This window comes from Sorex fumeus, unplaced genomic scaffold (genome assembly GCF_029834395.1).
Source record: "Sorex fumeus unplaced genomic scaffold, SorFum_2.1 ptg000072l, whole genome shotgun sequence".
In the NCBI taxonomy this organism is placed as follows: Eukaryota; Metazoa; Chordata; class Mammalia; order Eulipotyphla; family Soricidae; genus Sorex; species Sorex fumeus.
Window position 1 is genome coordinate 57,617,815 of NW_026606129.1, and position 20,805 is coordinate 57,638,619.

The 20,805-nt window shown below is 51.7% G+C and overlaps 1 protein-coding gene across 1 annotated transcript in view; it reads right to left on the reverse strand.

The window, feature by feature from the left end:
* The window catches only part of IL17RD (interleukin 17 receptor D), a 66,055-nt gene extending 59,858 nt beyond the window's left edge, over positions 1-6,197 (reverse strand). The window contains exon 1 of the mRNA XM_056129553.1: positions 6,023-6,197. Coding sequence (XP_055985528.1) covers positions 6,023-6,148 — 126 coding nt within the window. The 5' untranslated portion in view covers positions 6,149-6,197. The remainder of the gene's footprint in view (positions 1-6,022) is intronic.
* Positions 6,198-20,805: the final 14,608 nt, after the last annotated feature.

The window sequence follows — 20,805 nt, forward strand, 5'->3', positions numbered from 1 at the left end:
TTTCTTTTTTTAACAAAACCCGGGAACTGGGTGTTTAAAGTTTCAGGCTTTGGTGCTTAAGCAATGTTTTAATTGTTTAATTTTTAGTTTCTTGTCTGGCATTATTAATTAAACCTCCTTTTAAGAGACCACTTGGCCCTGGGGATAGTCTTGGTTTTATTTAAACAATAAACTTTTTACTTGGCCTTCTGAGCATAGGAGTGCAAGCAAGCAGAGGATGCATGCAGAAAGCAACAAGCCAAGTAATGGTAATCTGTGAACAAACACCAGATTCTTTCTTCCTACAGCCCAGAGTTTCCAACTCACAGGACAAGAAACTCAGCTTATGATACTGTTTTAACCAGCAGTGTGGAGAGCACAAACAGATCTCACTACAATTAAGGTGACTTCTTTAAAACAAAACAAACAAAAAACAATTTAATTGGGGGGCGGCATTGATCCGTTTAGGAGTTGATGTGAATCACGACAACCATCTAAATTTTGAGCAAGGCAAGGAACCATCTCAAAGAACCCGGGTGGATGTGGCTTCTTCTCTGGACTTGCCCCAGCTTTCAGCCGCCAGTGGGGACTATCTGTCTCAGTAAGGATGTGATCTCTCCTAGGCTTGTGTCTTTTCAATCAGCCGGTGGCCCTGCCGGGCTTAGAGTGGCAGAGAGGAAGTGGCCTGTGGTTAAACAGAGGAAATACCAAGGCATTTTAATAGAGCAAATAGTCTCTTTACTTCCCACCGGGAAGAGCTTCAAAGGGCCCGGGCCCTGGAGGAGACAATGTGTTTCAGGGCCATCAGTCACCTAATCGTGTGTCAGGCCCATTCAGAACATCCCAGCAGCCAAGACAAACAGAGCCCAGGAGGACACCACCTCCCGCAGCCAAGCAAGTCGGGCTGCCTGGAGAGAGGGGGCTACTGGGCTTGCCTAGGGCTGGAGACCCTGCCAACTGGGGGCACGGGGAGAGGGGGGTGCAATACGGAGCAGGGTTGCCGGCGCGAGGTCAGCTTCAAGGTGCCTGCCCCCACCCCAGCCTGTCAACTAAGGGGATGTGAGCACAGCCACACTCTGCACTCTGACCAACAGGGTGGGGGGCCCAAGCGTCTAGAAGCCTGAAAACTCATCCATCAGGGGCAGAAGCGGGAGGCAGTGAGGAATGAAAGGAAGAATTAATTGCTGATGCAGTAGCCCCACAGCAGTGGACATCTGCTGGCCTGGCATGCGAAAAGTTCAGGGACCAATGGGGCTGGAAAGGCGGGTTTGAAAGTGCATGCATGCACACATGCACACACACACACACGTGTACATGCACATACACAGTTCTTTCTCCTTTCCCTCTCCAAAGCAGGGTAAAAACTATTCAACTTAAAATCAAGACTTTAAAAGGAAAAAAAAAAGCATTAGCAAAGCTTTCCTTTGTAGTTTAAACTATAAGCACTGAGCAGCTGAGAATATGATTTGGATCCAACCCTACTCTTCCGAGATGGTTTTCCAGTCCAGCTATACTGGGGGAGGAACCCAGCGGGTGAGGAATCCGGTGGACGGGCAGGGCTGTTATGGTGCCAGTTGGCTCTTCAATCTCAGGCCAGAGAAACCAATCCAAACTGGGGGGACCTCACTGGGCTGGCTCCCCAGCTCCCCCAGACTCCCACCTGGCCCCTTCGTTGATGAGGCCTCCAGGAAAGTCTCCACTCTAAGATCAGGGAAGTAATTTCAAGTCAAACTCTGATCTTGAATTTGAGAATGCAGTGTTTCCTTGAGATCACTGAAGCCTTCTCCTACAGCAAAGACTCTCTCTACTGAGAAACGTCATGGGGGACTTGCTCAAAAGTCCATCCTTTGCCCCACCTCATCCATTCTGGTCCTTTTTTGTTTTGTTTCTGAAACCACAGTAGGCACTATCTAGCTGCTACTCTGGACTCAGTGCTCAGGGGTATCTCCCAGCCGTGCTCAGGAGCCAGGCAATGCCACGGATGGGATCCGGGACTCCCACATGCAAGGCATGTGTTGCAGGCCCTCTGAGCTACTGGGGAGGTTGAGGGCATTAGCCTTGGATCTGCACTTTAACAAGCTCCCAGGGTAGTTCTGGTTCTAAGAATCTCTGGACTTCACTTTGGAAGGAAAGAGTCACAGAGCCCATACTTATTTTCTGGTCTCACGCAGCTGAATCCCCAAGTTACTGCCCAGCACAATGCCCCGGGCAAAACAGAGGCCTTCAGTAGGCTGGATAGGTGGGGGTGGGGGCTGCTCCCAAGAACCAGACTGCGCCAGGATTCCCAATTAGCAAGGCAAAACAGACTGGAAGTGAGCACAGAACTTCTCAGAAAAAATGCCCACCTTAAAACCGTGTCAACAGAGCCGAGGTCATTTAACCCAGAATTCTTTAAGGGACAGAGGCTCCATCACATGGATGAGGGGACCAGAGTATGGGCAGAGCAGATGCAGGGCTGGGCGGCCATGAGTTGCAAGTGAATGAAAACACATCCAATTCCGAATCAAATAAACATGCCTGGGCCCACAGCCAAGGAGAGTTCTTGGATTGGACTTTTATCAGGGACCTAAATTTTAACCAGCTGGAACTTCTTCTTTTCCAAGTACCACCCGACTCCTTCCTACCTTTTCAGATGAAATATTTTCCTTAAATGGGAAACTTGCACTTCATTGAAAAGTTGATGCCAACATTCTGTTTCCCGAATTCCTCAAGAAGCTGACTTTTTGGGGGGCAGAAACTGTGTCCCAGGGATAACAGAAAGGAGAAGCATTCCCTGTTTAGGTAGGAAGGCAAGCAACACTTCCTCCTCCTAAAATCACTAAATCAAGATCTGGGAGAGTAGATTTCTCATTCCTCATTCCTTAAATAGGCTTCTCAAAGCACCAGCAAAGTAAGGGGTAATGAAGCCCCAGCACCAAAGACTTTCTATCAAGTTTTCCATCACAAACCCAACCGTTGCATTCTCAACCAGAGTTGGGGCAAGAGCAAGAGTACAGTGGGTGGGCCACCTGCTTGCACGTGGCTGACCAGGTTCGATCCCTGGTACCACATATGGTCCCCAGAGCCTGCCAGGAATGTCCCCTGAGTGCAGAATAAGCCCTGATTACCGGCAGGCGTGGCCACAGGACAAAAACAAAATTAAACCAAAAGGTTTAAGACCCAGAGGAAATGAGAATGGCCACCCCTCTAGTAGTTTTACAGATTGTTAGTACGTTGGGAAAAGAGTATTTATTACTCTAAGAGCAACTTCACCTGGCAGGGACAGTAAGAGGTTTTTTTTTTTTTTTTTAAGTAGTCGAGGAAGTGTGCCCACAACTCATTTCTAAAACACTGAGCTGTGTTCAAGATGGTATCAGTCCCTTAATTGCCGCTAATAAAGGGAAGGTTGTGAAATCTGACCACTTAAACCAGGCCGGCTCCTCCAAGAGTGTGCAGCAAGTGGGAGCTGGCAGAGTCGGAGCTGGCCGCAGTCACCTTGCAAGGCCTGGGAAAGTAGACATTCCTGCAGGGACGAGAGAATTACTGGAACAAATGCTCCCTTGGAAACCAAGCCGGCCACTGGCTCCACTCTGCTCCAAGCACTCAGATCTGCCCCTCCTTCAAAACCTGCTCCCTCGACTGCCAGCGTCGGAAGGACCTGCAGCCCACCAGAGCCCTGGTCTGTCTGCCTTATGCATAGCCTGTCTTATTCCTCTAGGTTCGTCAGGCCCCAACTAGACTAGAAGTCACCTTGGTCCAGAGCTGCGGGCTGAAGATCCACAGGTGGGGTGCCCAGACACCCGAGTTCAATACCAAAGTCTCTGGGCAGTAGAAATTCTGAGAGCAACTTCTGGGAAGAACAGCCTCTGGGGAGGTTGGGACAGAAAAAGTTTGCAGTAGGAAAGGGAGGTTGGGGGTTGAGAAAGGAACAGAGGGCAGAAGAGTGTGTGAGAAGGCGGGCACTGGGGCTTGGTGCTCTGATCTCTCCCAGCACTTTTCAAAATCTATCATTCAACAGCAGGTTTCAGCCTTCTTACACCCCTGGGGTCTGCACACAGGCAGCTGATAACCACAGTGGTAGAACCAAAACCAAAAAACCAAAAAACCCACCTCCACGAGATTTAGCAGGAAGGCTGCAAAGAATAACTGGGCTCGGCTCAATGTTAGAGGTCCAGCCTCCAAGGCCACCCAGATGAGATGAAGTGTCTACACATAACTCGTTTAGCGACAGGGATGTGAGCAAATACGGAGGCTGCAACCTGATGAGGACCAAAGTGCAAGGTCCTGTCCAAGACGGTGAAGCAAATGGACCAGCATTCGGGGAGGGTTTCCCTGAGGGGGCAGCACCTGAGGTCAAGGAACAAATTCTTAAGGGAGGAAAAGACATACTCGGGGTGAAGGCAGGCAGGTCTCGCTCGGCAGCATAAAGGGCTACAGGGGGCGGTGAGGCAGAAGGCAGGCTGGAAAGGGGGCGGCACAAAGAAGAGGGGCCGTGTGGCTTCATCCCATACACAAGAAGTCCTGAGAACAGGAGCTGGGCCTGGGGCTGGGGGGCTCCCAGACAGCCACTGGTGAAGGGGGCCTGGATGGCCCTAGGGCAGAACTGACAGGGTCGAGGCAGGAACTGTGGTAGGAAAAAAGGAAATCATGGTAAGTGAGAGGCCCCTGGTGAAGGAAGGGCGCCCATTCGTTGTCCATTAGTTATGGGGGGTGCAGGCTGAGGGAAGAATAGACCTACCGGTCTACCACACACACAGCAGTGAAACTTCACAAGCCTTGCGGCAAGGGCAGAAAGCACAGGGCGCCATCCTTCTAGGCTATAGGATGAGAACTGGGCAGTAAAATCCCCCAAATGCCTCCACCGCTCAGTCCAACGCCAAGGGAGCTGTTAAGATCCCACCCCTACCCCCAATCTAGGAGGATGAGTCCCCAAGAGAGGGTGGGTGGAGAGAAACTTGAAACAAAAAGATCGGGACAGAGTTGAATGATTTCTGTCTTTAACACAAGAAAGGGCAAGAGCGTCCCACACTTGACAAGGGTGGGACAACAGAGCGAGAAAGTGTGACGCTTCACGCAAATAAGGAGGCTGTATCCTCTATAGGGATTGTGGAGGTGGGTGACTGGGTTTGATAAGCGCCCTGCCAGGCTCGGCCAGCTTGAGGCTTCGGACTGCCCAATAGCAGGGTCAAGGTCACGTCCCCGTCTGTCCCGACTGCAGAGCTGCTGCGAGTCCTGCCCACCGGCTGCAGGACCCCCGAGTGCCCACGCGTAGCTGCGGCCCTGGCGTCGATGGGAGATGCGGGGAACGGGAGGGGCGGGGGCGGCGCAGAGAAACGCGCGCTCGGGGTCCAAAGGGGCATCAGCGCCCGCAGCAAACCACCACCCACCCCCTCGCCGCCCCGGGCTCCATCAAAGCAGCTCTGGACTCCGGGTCCAGCGACGGCTCCGCGCACCCGGCGACCAGGGTCTGGGCACCTGAGCCACGGGACAGAACCCACTCCGCATCGGGGCCGCGAGGAGAATCCGCACCTCGAAGTGGGCCGGGATGCTGGCCGGGGGTCCCGGGACTGCTACCTACCCAGGGTCCACCTATGAGTCCAGCGGCTGGACGGGGAAGGTTTGAAAGCGAGCGGGGAGCAAAACACCCCAGGAAGTCGGGTGGGGGTGAAAGGGGGTGGGAGAGAATAAAACGACCCAACTTAGAGGGAACAAAGCAGCCCCCGGGGAAGGGGCGGGGGGCGCCTCCTTGGCCTGCGCCCGAGACCCCGCTCGCCGGCCGACCCCGGCCTCGGCAGACGGCCGGCCAGCGGCGCTCCCGGGCTGCAAAGGTGCCGGAGGGTCCCCCGGCCCGGAACAAAGGGTGGGGCGCCCCCCGCGCCCGCACGCCGCGACGGGAACCCCCGGGTCCCCCCGCGCCTCACTCGCAACACAAAGCCGGGGGGTCGCGCAGCCCCTTTCATCCCGGCCGGGGCGGGCGGACGCGAGCCCCGGGGAGAAAGGCAGGGCAGGCGCCGCGGGGGTCCGGCCGGCCCGCGGGCACCTGTGCGCGCCGTCGTCCCCTTACCCTCCAGCCGCAGGTGTCCGCGCCCCGAGCCCGGCTGGAGCCGCCGGCGGCCACGGCCAGCTGCGAGCCGTTGAGGCAGGCGTTGACCGTGAAGAAGACGGAGCAGAGCTGCAGCCACGGGGCCATGTCCGTGCGCTCGCCCGGCCCGGCCCCAACTCCGCGTCCCCGCGGCCCGCCGCTGGCCAGCCCCGAGTGGGCGGTGGCGCCGACGGCGGGGGCAGCGGCAGCCGCGGCTGAGCGCTCCGCGGCACCGAGCATGCGCCGCCCGCCCGCGCCCCGCCCCTCCTCGCGGGGCCCCGCCCCGGCCTCCGTGCGGGGACCCCCCCCCCGGCCCCGCCCTGCCCTCCCGGGTCACGCCCCTAGTCTGCAAGGAGGGCCGTGGCCCTCCCCCTCCGCGGAGAGGTCCTCGGGTGGGCAGGGGCCGGGGCCGTGGGTGGAACCCCCGCCCCCTGCACCAGAACGTGCGCTCAGCCCCCAGAGACCTGTCTCCCCCTGCTTCTTTTTTAATCCGAAGGATCTGTCCGAATGATGCTTGCTCCCTGCAAGACTCAGAAAAACACCAAGCATACCATTTGTTCTGATCATGATGGTCACAAGCACCCGTTTGCTTCTGAAATCCTCCAAGTCATGCTCACGTCTCGGTGCTACTGTCATGCCAGTTTCCAAGACAGAAAAGTGGTTCCTTACTTTGTTTGGTTGGGGTTTTTTGTTTGTTTGTTTGGGGACCTGGATCTGAGATCACGGATAACTTCTGGCGGTGCTCAGGGTTCCATGCAGGGTGTCTGGGATCCAAGCTGGAGTGGGCCACATACAAGACAAGCACCCTACAGCTGTACTATGACTCCAGCCCCGTTGTGGTTCTCTGATTAACCACAGGCTCTGCTCTTTACTGCTCCCCGTCTCCAGAAATCTGAAATAAGTATTGTAGCTTTTAGGGGGGAAAGTCTATTGGTTAGTCACAGTAAGAGGTGAGTAACGGCTACAATTGATCACCAAGTGAGTGTCTTAATTTACCCAGAGCTGGTCGTGCCAGAGCACTAGCAGTGCCAGTAGGGCATTTCACTGTCACCCCATAGGGTCCCCTGAGCACCGCTAGAGATGATCTCTGACCGCAGAGTAAGTTCTGAGCACCTCCAGGTGTGGCCCAAGAGCCAAAACAAAAGCTCTCATATCTGGTTTCCACCAAGTGAAATTCAAATACAGCTCTGACAAAAGCAATCACAATATTCTAAACTGCTACACAAGTCAAACTTCCTTACCAAGAAGTGGATAGTAACTCCCTTGGGAAAAGAAAGCTGAAGCTCAGGGACGCAGAAGAGGCAAGGTCAGAGGGATTTCCGCCACACCCCTCCTTTGTCTCATATCTGTGCGTCCCAAATCCATGCTTCACCCTAGGCGTTGCCCTACCCCCATCCGCCTCAACTGTACCACCACCCCCTCCACAGCAGCTTCCAAAGGGCCCCTCCTGCTTCTGCTTTTTGTCCCCAAATGCAACATAGGGCTTGTGATAGTTGAGGGGCTGCCTTCCCTTGCCAGGTGCCAGTCCCACCACCACCCACACACACCCTCCCCAATGTGTGCTTCCCCACGGCTCTCCACTTTGGGATCTCAGCACCACAGCAAAGCATGTGATCACTCAACCAAAGCAAGTGCCTGAGAGCACTTAACTAAAGTGTGCAAGTACTGTGACCAAGCAACAAATTGGGAAGAGAATGGGGAAAATGAGTTTAACTTTTCCTTTTCTTTTTTTTCTTTTTTTTTTTCTTTTTTTTTTTTTGCTTTTTGGGTCATGCCCGGTGATGCTCAGGGGTTACTCTTGGATTTGCACTCAGGAATCACTCTTGGCGGTGCACAGGGGACCATATGGGATGCTGGGATCAACCCGGATCGGCCGCATGTAAGGCAAACGCCCTACCCGCTGTGCTATCGCTCCAGCCCCAGAGTTTAAACATTGTTAAGTACAATGGGTTGGGTCGAGGATGCGGTTCAGCAATAGAGTACTTGCCTTGCTTGTGCAAGGCCCGGAGTTTCATCCCTGGCATGGAAAAGAAAACAACCAGAAAACTTCTCTACGCCAGATCCAGGGAGAGTTCCGAAATGACAAATTCTATAACACACCCTGATCTAACAATCTTCTTTAGTGGCTGTTATTCAATAGTCATTTAGTACTGACTGTACTGACCTTTTCTCCCATATTTTCTCTTCCCACGTTCCCTTAGGCTTGGGCCATACCTGATAGTCTCAGGATTTACTACTGACTTTGCTCAGACACCATTCCTGGTGGTGCTCAGGAGACCAAATGTGATGCCAGGGATCATATTGGGGCTGGCAAGCCTCTTCACCCCTGTACTATCTCTCCAGCCCTATCCCGCTCTTCCTTTAGTATTTGACTCCAGCTAAGCTATCTCCCCACTTGGTCTTCTGGTATTCATGACCTTGGGACTCCACCACTTTTTTTTCCCTTTTTTTGGGGGGGGGTCACACCCGGCCATGCACAAGGGTAACTCCTGGCTCATGCACTCAGGAATTACTCCTGGCTCATGCACTCAGGAATTACTCCTGGCAGTGCTCAGGGGACCATATGGGATGCTGGGAATCGAACCTGGGTCTGTCGCGTGCAAGGTAAACACCCTACCCGCTGTGCTATCACTCCAGCCCCAGGACTCCACCTCTGTGCGCGTCTAAACAGACTGACTCTGGTACCAGACTCCATTCCTCCTGGGCCCAGAATCCCCTCCCTCCTTCATCTGACATGGCCCAACTCTGCTAACTCAGTCATGCCCGAACGCCGGAGTTTCTGTACTTTCCCTGTGACTTCCACACCCTGAACTGAAACTCTGCATGGAGGCAGAGGTGGTCCAGCTTTGCCCACGCTGAAGGAGAAAAAGTCTCCTCTCTATAATGCCACAAGGAGCCAGGGAATGACTCTGATGGAGCCACATCCTGGGACCAGCCAGCAGAGCCAACTTCTAACTAGAGATCAAAAGAAGGAGACAGCAACCGGCCAAAGGAAAACTGGCAGAAGATCGGAGAAAGGGAGGGTGGGTACTGGGTTCCTCGAGTTCTCCACAGGAGAAGGTGCTGGATTTTCCTGTCTGGATGCACCATCCCTCCAGCTGAAGGACATCTATTAAGAGCTGTGATTCAAAATTTTTCTACTTTTATCTGATGCTCAATTATTTTCTTACGACCTGGCTGCAGGAGGTGCTTGTAAAATTGCCAAACTGCTTCCTGCCACCTTAATTGGCTTTTCTGATTGCTAGTGAAGTGCTCCCAGTTCTCCGGTATGGGGCGGGCAGTCATTTGCATGTCTTTGTTCTGGGAGTTGGAATCCAGGAAAAAGGATCAGTTCCAGGAGATACGGGGGAGATAAGAGAGAGGAAGCACGTTCAGCAGGCTATAGCGGTGAGAGCCTTATCCCGGGGGTTTTACTCACACCTTATGCTTGAGTAACTCCAAAGAAGGCAGCGAAAATGCCTTTCTAACCTCCTCCCCCACCCACTGTTGAGTACCCTCCCACCCCAAAGAGCGCAGCACAATCGGGCCACAATTAAGAAAAAAAAAAACCAGCAGTTCAGAGCACTCCAACTTGACTAAAGGCATGGAGGGGACACAGGGAGAAACACCAGCTACTAAGTGTGGTTAGAGTCATATCCCAGAGGGCCTCCTGCGTACCTTCCAGCAAGGCCTTAGGCATGTAGAGGGCAGTGGGGGCACAGGAGAGGCGTGACTACCTACATCAAAGGTCAAATTTGGTCAGGAGATAAAGGTAACAAATTCACTTTGGCAACATCCTTCCCATCCCCATGGGGGTGGAGCTTCTGTCCCCTTTCACCCCTTCTTTTTATACTGCCCTTCAGAATGTACAAGAGATAGGAAGTGCACCTCTGTGCTGGGCTCTGGTATGGAATGAGGGGCCAAGAGCCCCCCAGGCTCAGTTGGGTAGGTTAGTGAAGGAGGAGGCACAGATCAAGCACAGGTCTCACGTGTCAGCTCCTGTGACCAGCACAGCTCTGCAGACAAGACCCCCATCACACCCACCCGTTTGGAATAAAGCTGGGCTCAAACAAATGAAATCTCCATAAACTTCAGATAAAGGGCTAGAGTGATAGTGCACCGGATGGGGCATTTGCCTTGCAAACGGTCAACCTGGGTTCAATCCCATATGGTCCCCCGAGCTGGCCAGGAGTGATCCCTGAGCACAGAGCCAGGAGTCAGCCCTGAGCGCCACAGGGTATGGACCAAAAAAAAAAAAACAATAATAATTAACTAAATAACAAAACAATAGACCATAGAAAAATGCAAATACATCTCCCCAATTTACCTCCAACCTAACCAGATTTTTAAAAATCCTCCCCCCCCAGGAATGCTTCCCCCGTACTAGCCCGTAGTGTGGTGCTCTGCATCACTTGTGACCTGAATCAGTGTGAGCCGAGACAAACAAAATAAAACAAATTTTCAGACGGAGAGTTTCGCTAGCCGCAGTGAGTGAGCTGAGGGGCTAATTTATTCCTGGTACGGTGGTGAGCATATAGGAGTGCTTCAGGGATAAATCCGACAATAAAAGTTGCACGCTCCCCCCACGCCCACCCCCATCCGTCTCCAGAGAACTGATGGTTGCCGGCACCCCCAGTCCGCAGATAGGGAAGCTTTTCTCCAGACACAGCCAGTCTGAAAAGCCCACCTGGGGACAGGGCACGGCGCAGGGACCCCCTTCCCTGCTGGGTTCGGCTTCCCACCTTCTTCCCGGATCCAACCTGTGCCTCCACCCCCGCTTCACCCCCCACTAACCCGTAGCCCGGAAAGGGGCGGGAGGAAGACTTTGGGCGGACTCCATCCCGCATCCCGGACCCGACACGCATCCCCAGGTAGCTGCTCGCATTTTCCGTCCAGGTGGAAGTGAGGCGCGGGCGTCCAGCCTGGCCGCGAGGGGGCGCGCGCGGTCCGGGTCTCCTAGGCCCTAAGAGCCCCGTGGTGAGTGCGGGAAAGTGACCATCACCCGAGAGCAAAGCGCCCCCAGCCGGGCCGGTGCGAACACTCGCTGTTACTCAAAAAGTATATAATCCTCAAATCGGTGAGAAAAGAGAGTTCCAGTGTTATTGCAGTAGGTAGGGCACTTACCTTGCACGTGGCTGGCCCGGGGTTTGATCCCCAGTACCTCATAGGGTCCCCCGACACACCTCCAGGAGGTGAGCGCAGAGCCAGCAGTAAGCCCAGAGCATCGTTTGAGTGTGGCCCTACAAATAATTAAGAAAACAGAGTTAAATACATATTAAATTATATTAAATACATATTTAATTATATTAAATACATACAGCTCAGCTCCTGGGAGAGAACAAGACAGAGTCTCCTACCCTATGCCTGACTGTCTCCACCAGGGCCCAATAGCTGAAGACCATCGAGGCCCAGCCAAGGCCATGCTGGGAGCACTCTCCACACACTTGGATGAGCCTCACGCATAAAAGAACTGACAGAGGAACCCAGTTGTGTGGGACCCAGGGCTGAGATCTCCAAGCCTGCACAGTTTGGGACTGGACCTGCCAGAGTTACTGGCAGTTACACCCACCAACTGCCGTGTAACTCCAACAACGGCCAGGATCCAGAGATCATCACACTCAGCTCCCGGATTATCATCTCATTCCTAATTTGGTCAAACTGGCAGGCTACCAAATGTAACATGCCCACACGGCAGAGTCTGGCAAACTCCCCGTGGTATACCCAATATGCCAAATACCAGTAACAATGATGGGTCTCATTCTCCTAACCCTGAAAAAGCCTTGAATATGGCACTTAAAAAAAAAAAATCTCAGGGCTAGGACGAAGAAGACGTTACTGGCACCTGCTCGAGGCAATCGACGAACAACAGGGTGGTCGTGATCGTGATCGTGAAATACATACATAACCACAGGTGCGAATTCAGGCAATTCACTTAACATCCTGGGGTGTCAGTTTTCTCAGCTGACACACATAAGTGACTGGGAGGCAGACCCAGTGAGTTTTTTGTGGGTCGGAGATATGCTGTCAAGGTGAGTGAACCACACTGTGGCAAACAGGTAGACCAGGAGTTAATGCAGAAAAACCCATGGGCAGCTGGAACCCAGAGGACAGATGGGAGATGGCAAAGATGTCTTTCTAAACAGCCTGGTTTGAAACTGCACAGAAGTGAAATGTAAAAGATCAAGTACTCTGGGAGTCCCTGCACCATGACGAACATTAGACCAGGAACTGGGAACCATCGTGAACACTGTCACCAACAGGGTTCTGTCCCTGTTGTCATACACACCAACATTCCATGGGAATAGGGGGCCTTATTTGAATAATCACATAATCAGGGAATCATTACAGACGGGTGTTTATTCCTTGTAATGATGCCCAAGATGAGATTCCGTGAATGAAATACCTGGGAAAAGAAGAAGGGAGCAGAGACAGGAAGAGTCTTCTGGGCAGGGGGAGCATGTGCAAAGGCCCTGGAGACAGAATGGAATGTGGTGTCTCTTGAGAAACTGAAGAGGTCATGGTGGGTCAGAGCAGAGAGGTGTGAAGGAATGGTGCCAAGAAGGCAGAACTTTGAGTCATGGTCTAAAGGTAATAGAAGCGAGTAGCTTCAGGGTAACAGGGTCGTAGCAGGGCTCTTTCTCCCTTTTAATGTTTTCTTTTTGTTTTTTTTTATCCCCTTTTATATATTGTTGTGATAATAGGAGTTGCACATGTGCCTAGCTGTGGGGTCCATGGGAGGGGTTCCCCAAGCAACAGGCCTGTAGTAAACCTTAGCGCCGCAGGGTATAGGCCCAAAACTAAATGAGCATTTAACAGCCACAAAATAAAATAAGATAAAATAAAAGTATTCAACTGTCACATCTCAGGGTTCTCCTGAATATGACAATGTCTCTGGCACCCCCATTAAATGTGATTTATATCCTATTTAAGATGATTCTGAAGTGCAATGATTAAGTACTTTAAAGGAAGCCCCTGTATTGGGACTTGATAACAATAATTCTAAGGGCTACTACGGGCGCTAAAGGTTACTACAGGCCTGTTGCTTGGGGAACCCCTCCCATGGACCCCACAGCTAGGCACATGTGCAACTCCTATTATTGTTTGCCTGGATATAATTTCTTACTTTAACCCAAGTTATACCTTTATAAAGGGCTGGAGCGATAAGCACAGCAGGTAGGGCATTTGCCTTGCACGCGGCTAACCCGGGTTCGATTCCTCCGTTCCTCTCGGAGAACCTGGCAAGCTACTAAGAGTATCCCACCCACACGACAAAGCCTGGCAAGCTTCCCCATGACTATTTGATATGTCAAAAACAGTAACAACAAGTCTCACGATGGAGATGTTACTGGTGCCTGCTCGAGCAAATCGATGGACATCAGGAGGACAGTGCTACAGTGCTATGCATTTATAAAGTTTAAAAAGCAGGGGCTAGAGAGATATGGCAGTTGCCTTGTACACTGAGGACCCTGGTTTTGTCCTGGGGACCACAAGAATACCCCCATACCCCACTCCTGCCAGGAGTGATCCCTGAGCACAGTCAGAAATAAGTTCTGGGAACGTTTGGGTATGAGCCAAAACCACCTTCCCAAAAATTCAGGTTCTATCGAAGAGAAAGGTTGAGCAAGTGTTTTGCATGTGGCAGCCCCAGGTTTGAGCCCTACCATCAGTTGATCCCAAGCACCGCCAGGAAGGGTCCCCAAGAAATAAGCCTGCAGTCGCCCTGAGCGCTGCCAGGTATAGTCCCCAAACTGAACCATCTCCCCCCTAAAAAAGAGTCAGAGCCAGAGAGAAAGCTCAAAACGCTAGAGCACAGAGACCTAAGTCAATTCCTGGGATTACATAGTCCCCTGGGCAGGTAGGAATGACCTCTGGGCACAGAATCAGCAGTACAGGAGTAGCCAATGAGCACTTCCAGGTGTTACCCAGGAATCTAAAATTTAAAATTAAAAAAAAAAGAAAAAATAGTGCTGGAGCACATGCTTTGTATTCAGGATCCCTGAGTTGAATCCCCAGAATGATATGGTACCCCCAATATCAAAATTGATAAAATCACATTAGAACTAATAGATGCATAATGAAAATCAGCAACCAGTAAAAATCGACAGCCCTCAGCTTCTCCCTTGCCACTCCCACTCCCCAGAGCGCCCTCTTGCTATACTTTAATTTTATTTTTGTTTTTGTTCTTGGGCCACATTCAGCAGTTCTCAAAGCTGACTCTTTCTTGGCTCTGTGCTCGGGGATCACTCCTGGCGGTGCTCAGGGCAGCACACGCTGTGCTGGAAATTGAAATCAAATGTCTTAACCCCTGTACTATCTCTCTAGCCTCTATTATTTTAATTTGTTCATTTTGGGGGGAGCTCCACCTCCTGGCCCTGCACTCAGAAGTGCCCCCTGATAGTGCTCTGAGGCCCATATGTGGACCCAGTCTTAGCTGCAACAAGGAAGGCCAGTCTTCCCTCCTCGGGGCTGGAGAGACCGTACAGTGGTAGGAACTGGGCTTGCACAACTGCTGACCCGAGTTGATCTCTAGCACTCCAAGCCAGGAGTGATGCCTGAGCACAGAGGCAGGAGTAAGTTCTGAGCACCACCAAGTCATCCCTGCTGTGTTCTCCCTGACCCAACCCCCTCTTTCCGGTCGGTTGGCCGATGTTTGGCACATGCTGCCCTGTTTCAGAACGGGATGCAGACCTTGCTGTTCTTGACTGACCAGTTTAGCTGTAATTTCCAGCTCCTGACTGTGTTTCCTTTCCCCACCCCCCCAGCTTCCTGCAGTATCCCACACCCCACAGCTCTTGCAGAACCCCCTGCCCTGTGGAGACCAAGTCAGCAGGCTCTCACTGCCCCCCTCTGGGCCAGCCAGGCCAGTGAGAGGTACAGGCCGTGGGGGTGAGGCAGAGCTAGGCGGGGTGTCTATGCTCCAGTTACTCTACTTCTGGGCTATACCAATGCGGGGGCTGGAGCGATAGCACAGCGGGTAGGGCGTCTGCCTTGCACGCAGCCAACATGGCCGACCCGAGTTCGATTCCTCCGCCCCTCTCGGAGAGCCCGGCAAGCTACCGAGAGTATCTCGCCCGCACAGCAGAGCCTGGCAAGCTCCCCGTGATGTATTCGATATGCCAGACACAGTAACAACAAAGTCTCCAATGGAGACGTTACTGGGCCCGCTCGAGCAAATCGACGAACAACGGGAGGGCCTTTACCTTACCTTTACCTTACCAATGCGGGGGAGTGTACCCTCCTGGCTCTGCCATCAAGCACCCTTGCCCTTTCACCTCTGCACCTTTGGGGACAGGGAATGCCCTCCCCCCCACCCCACCCCCCACTGGCATCACATCACACCTTCCCTTGCTGTATCATTGACCGCTCAGTCACAGACAAATGGGTGCTCTGGCTCTTCCCAGTTCAGTGCTCCTGTTGATGTTCAGGGGTCCATGCAGTGCCCAAGTTCAAACCTGGCGCTCCAGCACGCACAGCATGTGCTCCAGTCCTCTGAGCTCTCTCCTGGCCCTTCCCAGTCTATTTTTAGTTCTTAAAAATTGGGGCTTGGGCCTATCCCCAGCTGTGCTCAGGCTTTACTCCTGGCTTGTGCTCAGGGATCACTCTTGGCAGGCTTAGGGACCAGGAGGAGATGGAACCTGGCTTGGCTGCCTGCAAGGCAAATGCTCCACTCTGTATTCTTGCTCCAGCCCTCCAGTCTTTCTAATAAAAGTTTCTTAAATTACCACCTTTAACTGCTTGTGGGGACCCAGACTAACATGCCACAATGTTGGTTAAATCAATATCCAATATTTAAATTATTGTGGCCGTGTAAAGCGTCATTCACCTCGGCAGCAAGGAATGTTTGAGTGCAGTATTTCCTTCCTTGTTATAAGTTTGTGTGTAGTTAGCGTTTCCCTTTTAAAAAGTTGCTTTGTATTCTTCTCTTCTTGGCTCTGCCATGCAGCCTGCACCCTGAGAAGCATTAACTTTTATCAGCTCTGCTTCCCCCAGAATTTCCACCCCAGGCCTCTGCTCCTGCCTGACTCATAGAGCTGTTATCCAGTTGTCACAAAGTAAATGAGGTGTATGTGTGTGTGTGTGTGTGTGTGTGTGTGTGTGTGTAGGAGGGAGGGTTGAACTTGAGAGATAGTACAGCGAGTAGAAAGCTTGCCCTGCATGCAGCTGGTCTGGGTTAGATCCCTGGCACCCCATATGGTTCCCCCAAGCCACTAGGAGTTTGATACCTGATCACAGAGTCAGAAGTAAGTCCTGATCGTCTCTCACTATGGCCTCCGATCAAAAGCAAACAAGTGAATGGAGGCTGGAGAAAAAGCTCAGGGGCTGGAGTTTTTGCATGCTGGAGGCTCAACTTCTTTCCCTGGCGCCACATAGCTCCCAGACTCCGCTGGGGTGACCCCACCCACAAACACCAGTGTTGGGAGCAGCCCCTGAACATTGCCAGGTGTAAGCCCAACACAGAGCAGGAGGGAGAGAGAGGGGAGGGAGGGATAGAGAAAGAGATGGAAGGAGGGAGGGAGGGAGGGAGGGAGGGAAGGAGGGAGGGAAGAAATGGGAGAGAGAGAAAAGAGAGGGAAGGAGGGAGGGAGGGAGGGAGGGAAGAAATGGGAAAGAGAGAGAAGAGGGAGGGAGGGAGGGAGGGAGGGAGAGAGGGAGGGAGGGAAGAAATGGGAAAGAGAGAGAAGAGGGAGGGAGGGAGGGAGGGAGGGAGGGAGGGAACAAATGGGAGAGAGAGAAAAGGGAGGGAGGGAAGGAAGGAGGGGGGAGGGAGGGAGGGAGGGAGGGAGGGAGGGAGGGAGGGAGGGAGGGAGGGAGGACACAAACTGAGTGTTGTGTTTTATACTGAAAATAAGTTTGCACTGGCATGTTGAAGGCATTGCTCCTCTTTCAGATGTGAGTTTGCTATTTAGAAGTCTGATGTCATTTTTTTTATTATCGCCCCTTCAAATATTAATCTCTCTTCCTCTCGCTCAGCATTCTCTCTATCTCAGCTCTGTTTTTTGTTGCCAAGGAGAGTTTGGCCCATACTCAGTGGGGCTCAGGGGACCTTGTGCTGCTGGTGATGGACCCTAGGGATACTGCAGGTAAAGCAGGAGCATCTCCCCAGCCCCGGTGTTCTGAATTTCATAGGACTACAACTCTTGATTCATTTTGTCTGTCTTTGCTTTGGAGATGCGTGTCCTGGGCTTCAATTTCAGTATTTTTCTGGGAAATTTCAGTATTTTTCTTTTGATTTCAACAGATATAAACAAAGAACTTGAACTAAGTACTTGGTGTGAGAGATTTACTTTTGCTGAAGTTTGCCATTAAAGTCTGACAGTAGAAGAACTGAAGCATCTCCTAAATGTTCACTTTAGGAACATCGGTCAGCTCTGCAATGGCACGGAGGAAGATGTTTTCTATTAGTGGTTAGTTAACCATCTACAGTGGTTAATTTTTTTTTTAATGTAGGAGTACTGCTATTTATTCAGCCACTGATTAGGCTGATTGAATTGGGCATGAACTCCACCTTACTTTTTTTTCATTTTTTATAATTTTATTTATTGGATCACTGTGAGAGCGGTTACAAAGCTTTCAGGTCTAAGTCTCGGTCATACAATGAAACACCCGTACCTTCAACACTGCCCATTCTCCACCCCCAAAAACCCCAGTATATCCCCATCCCACACCTTCCCCCTACCTGTGGGGCAGATGATTTCCACATTACTCTCTCTCTACTTTGATCTCATTCAATATTTTGACACCAGACCCACCATTATTATTTGGGATTTTACCCCAACACTCAGATCTGCCGAAAAGGCAACAGTAGACCATTTGTTTTCTATTGCTGGTTATGAATAATATATGACGTCACGTGGCTGCAGTAGTGGCCACATGATTTTGAAATTCCAAAATTTTAACAGTTAAATCTAGAGGGATTTCTGCCAAAACCTGCTGGGTTCTGAGATTTGTTCCTGAGTCTCTCGGATCATGGCCTTTAAGCAGCTTGATCAGGAGCCAGAGAGGCCGTTCGTGGGCGGCGACTCGGGGTCTCGTTGGGATTGGGGGGGGTGAGAACTGGCTCCACCCCCATCCCGTGAGGCCCCACATTTCTTGTCACTGAGGGCCCAAACCTGACTGTCCATGGCTCTGGAGAATGGCGGCCACCGAACCGCCAAGGGGAAGCAGGTGGAGGGACAGCACCCTTTCCCCCCTGGGGTGGCCTGGCGACAGTAACCTACTGCGGGCTCCAGACGCATTTCTGCCAAAAGCCTCTGGGTTCTGAGATTTGTTTCTGAGTCTGATATCATGGCAGTTAAGCAATTAAGTTGATCAGGAGCCAGAGAGGCCGTTCATGGATGGTGACTCGGGTTCTCATTGGGATGAGGAGGAAAGGACCAGCTCCACCCCCATCCCATGAGGCCCCATGTGTCTTGTCACTGCAGGCCCAAACCTGACTGTCCAGTGGCCTCTGGAGGATGGTGGCCACCGGGCTGCCAGGGGAAACAGGCCAAGGCATGAAACCTATTCCCACCTGTGGTGGCCCAGCGCCAGTAACCTACTGCAGGGACCGGATGCATTTCTGCCAATAGCCGCTGGGTTCCAAGATTTGTTTCTGAGTCTCTGGGATCATGGTCATTAAGCAGCTTGATCAGTAGCCAGAGAGGCCGTTCGTTAGCAGTTGACAGCAGTTGACTCGGGGTCTTGTTGGTGGAGAGGAAAGGTACAGTGGTTAATTTTTCCTTTTTTTTTTTTTGTTTTTGTTTTTGGGTCACACCTCGTGATGCTCATGGGTTACTGCTGGCTCTGCACTCAGGAATTACTCCTGGCAGTACTTGGGGAACCATATGGAATGCTGGGAATCGAACCCGGGTTGGCCACATGCAAGGCAAATGCCCTACCTGCTGTGCTATTGCTCCAGCCCCCTCTTTTTTTTTTTGAAAAAGGGAGGCCTAAAAGATAAAATAAAAAAAATAGGGGCCTTGTCAGTGTTGCTTGGGGCCCCAGACGCTCCCTGAGACACTCAGCCCTGTGCTGTGGAGACCAGAGAGTTCAGTGATTTGGCCTGCAGTGATGGGGGTAGGGTGCCATGGCATCTTACTCTGGGCAGGGCTTGGGCTCTGTCCTGGGCCTGGCCTGGCCTGGTCCAGAGTTCTAAGATACTCCTTTGACTTTTGGTGATATCACCCGCCACTTCTGTCCCTCTGCTTGGTCTTTATTTGAAAATCCTGACTTGCATTGCAAGGGATCCTCAGTTTATCCTCCAATTTTTTTTGGCGGGGGGGCTTTTTGGGTCATACCTGGTGATGCTCAGAGGTTACTCCTGTCTCTGCACTTAAGAATTACTCCTGGTGGTTCCTGGGAAACCACATGGAATGCTGGAAATTGAACCTGGGTCGGCCGCATGCAAGGCAAAACACCCTACCTGCTTACCCTATCCTCCAATTTCTAATCATTGGTCCATTCCATTCCCTAGTCACTATATTCCTGACTCAAGAACATTTCTTCAATGCAATCTCCAAAATCAAACGAATATCTGTTTGGGTACTGTATTTCTTATCTGTCGCTGGTTTCCCAATGACACACAGCTCTTTCGAGGTTGTGAACCCAAAACAGAGGCTGGAAAAGAGGAATCACAAAGGGTGAGCTGAGAGAGCTGGGAAGGCAAGCAAGAGGAAGCTGTATTTGTCAGCGTTCTCCGGAGAAACATTTGCCAGTGTATAAGCAGAGAAATGTGTCTAAGGGGAAATTCATTATAGGAAGTGGCTCGCCTGGGTTATGGAGGGTGAAAATTCCCACAATCTATGCTCTGCAAGCTGGGAAAGCAGGAAAGTCAGTGATGGAATTCAGTTCAAGACTGGAAAATTGAGAACTGAGGACATAAGTTCCAAGACAAGAGATGTTGGAAGTCTTAGTTCAAGCAAGGAGAAAATTCACCCTTCCTGTGAAGGCTGGTTCCCATCCACATGACGGCGATTAGTCTTACTGGGGTCACCAGCTTGAACATTCTTCCAGAATGTTCTCACAGACACGCCAGAAATAGTGTGTGACCAGCATCCTTCAGCCCAGTAAAATCGAGTGTAAAATTAACCATCGCAAGGAGGGAAAAGTGTGAAACTATTTGCTTAAGGCACTGGTGCTCTGCTACCCATCCCACCTCTTTCCTAATTTACATTCTGGCTAATATTATAATCATATATTTTATTGCTTTTTCAATGGGATCCATTATGGTGTTGGGTGGCTCATGCCTGAGCCACTTGATTCGCATTCTCCCACCTCCCACCTTCCACTTTACATTTCCTCAGTGACTTAGGACAAGAGGGAGCAGTGACTTCCTGGCATCTGGAGAACAAGAACCCAAAGAGAAGGGACGTGTCACCGTTTCAGGGAGTTTACAGTTTACTTGGCCTTACTGCTCTGGGGTTAATCCCAGGAGCGGAAATCCTCAAAACTGAAGTCTGCAGGTTCTGACAATGCAGGACCCTGGATGTGTTGGCCCAGTGGGTAACCCATCTCCACCAACCCCTGCCCTGAATAGTGCTAAAGTACGAAATCTCCTGGTGCCCAGTGCTTCAACCTAAAACTTTGGAGCAGACAGTTCTAGAATACATTTCACTAGAGATGGAGCAAAGGAGAGACAGATTATAAAAACAGTCATAGACCAAGGCATGGAGCCAAGTTCATGAGCAAAAGATGTCAGCTCATACCTGCAATGTGAAAGCACAGTCCTGAGAGGCCCTCAGGCGCCCCCAACCCCCAGCCCGCCAGGTTTCAGGGAGGCAGCTGCTCCGTGTCCCTGACACTGCAAG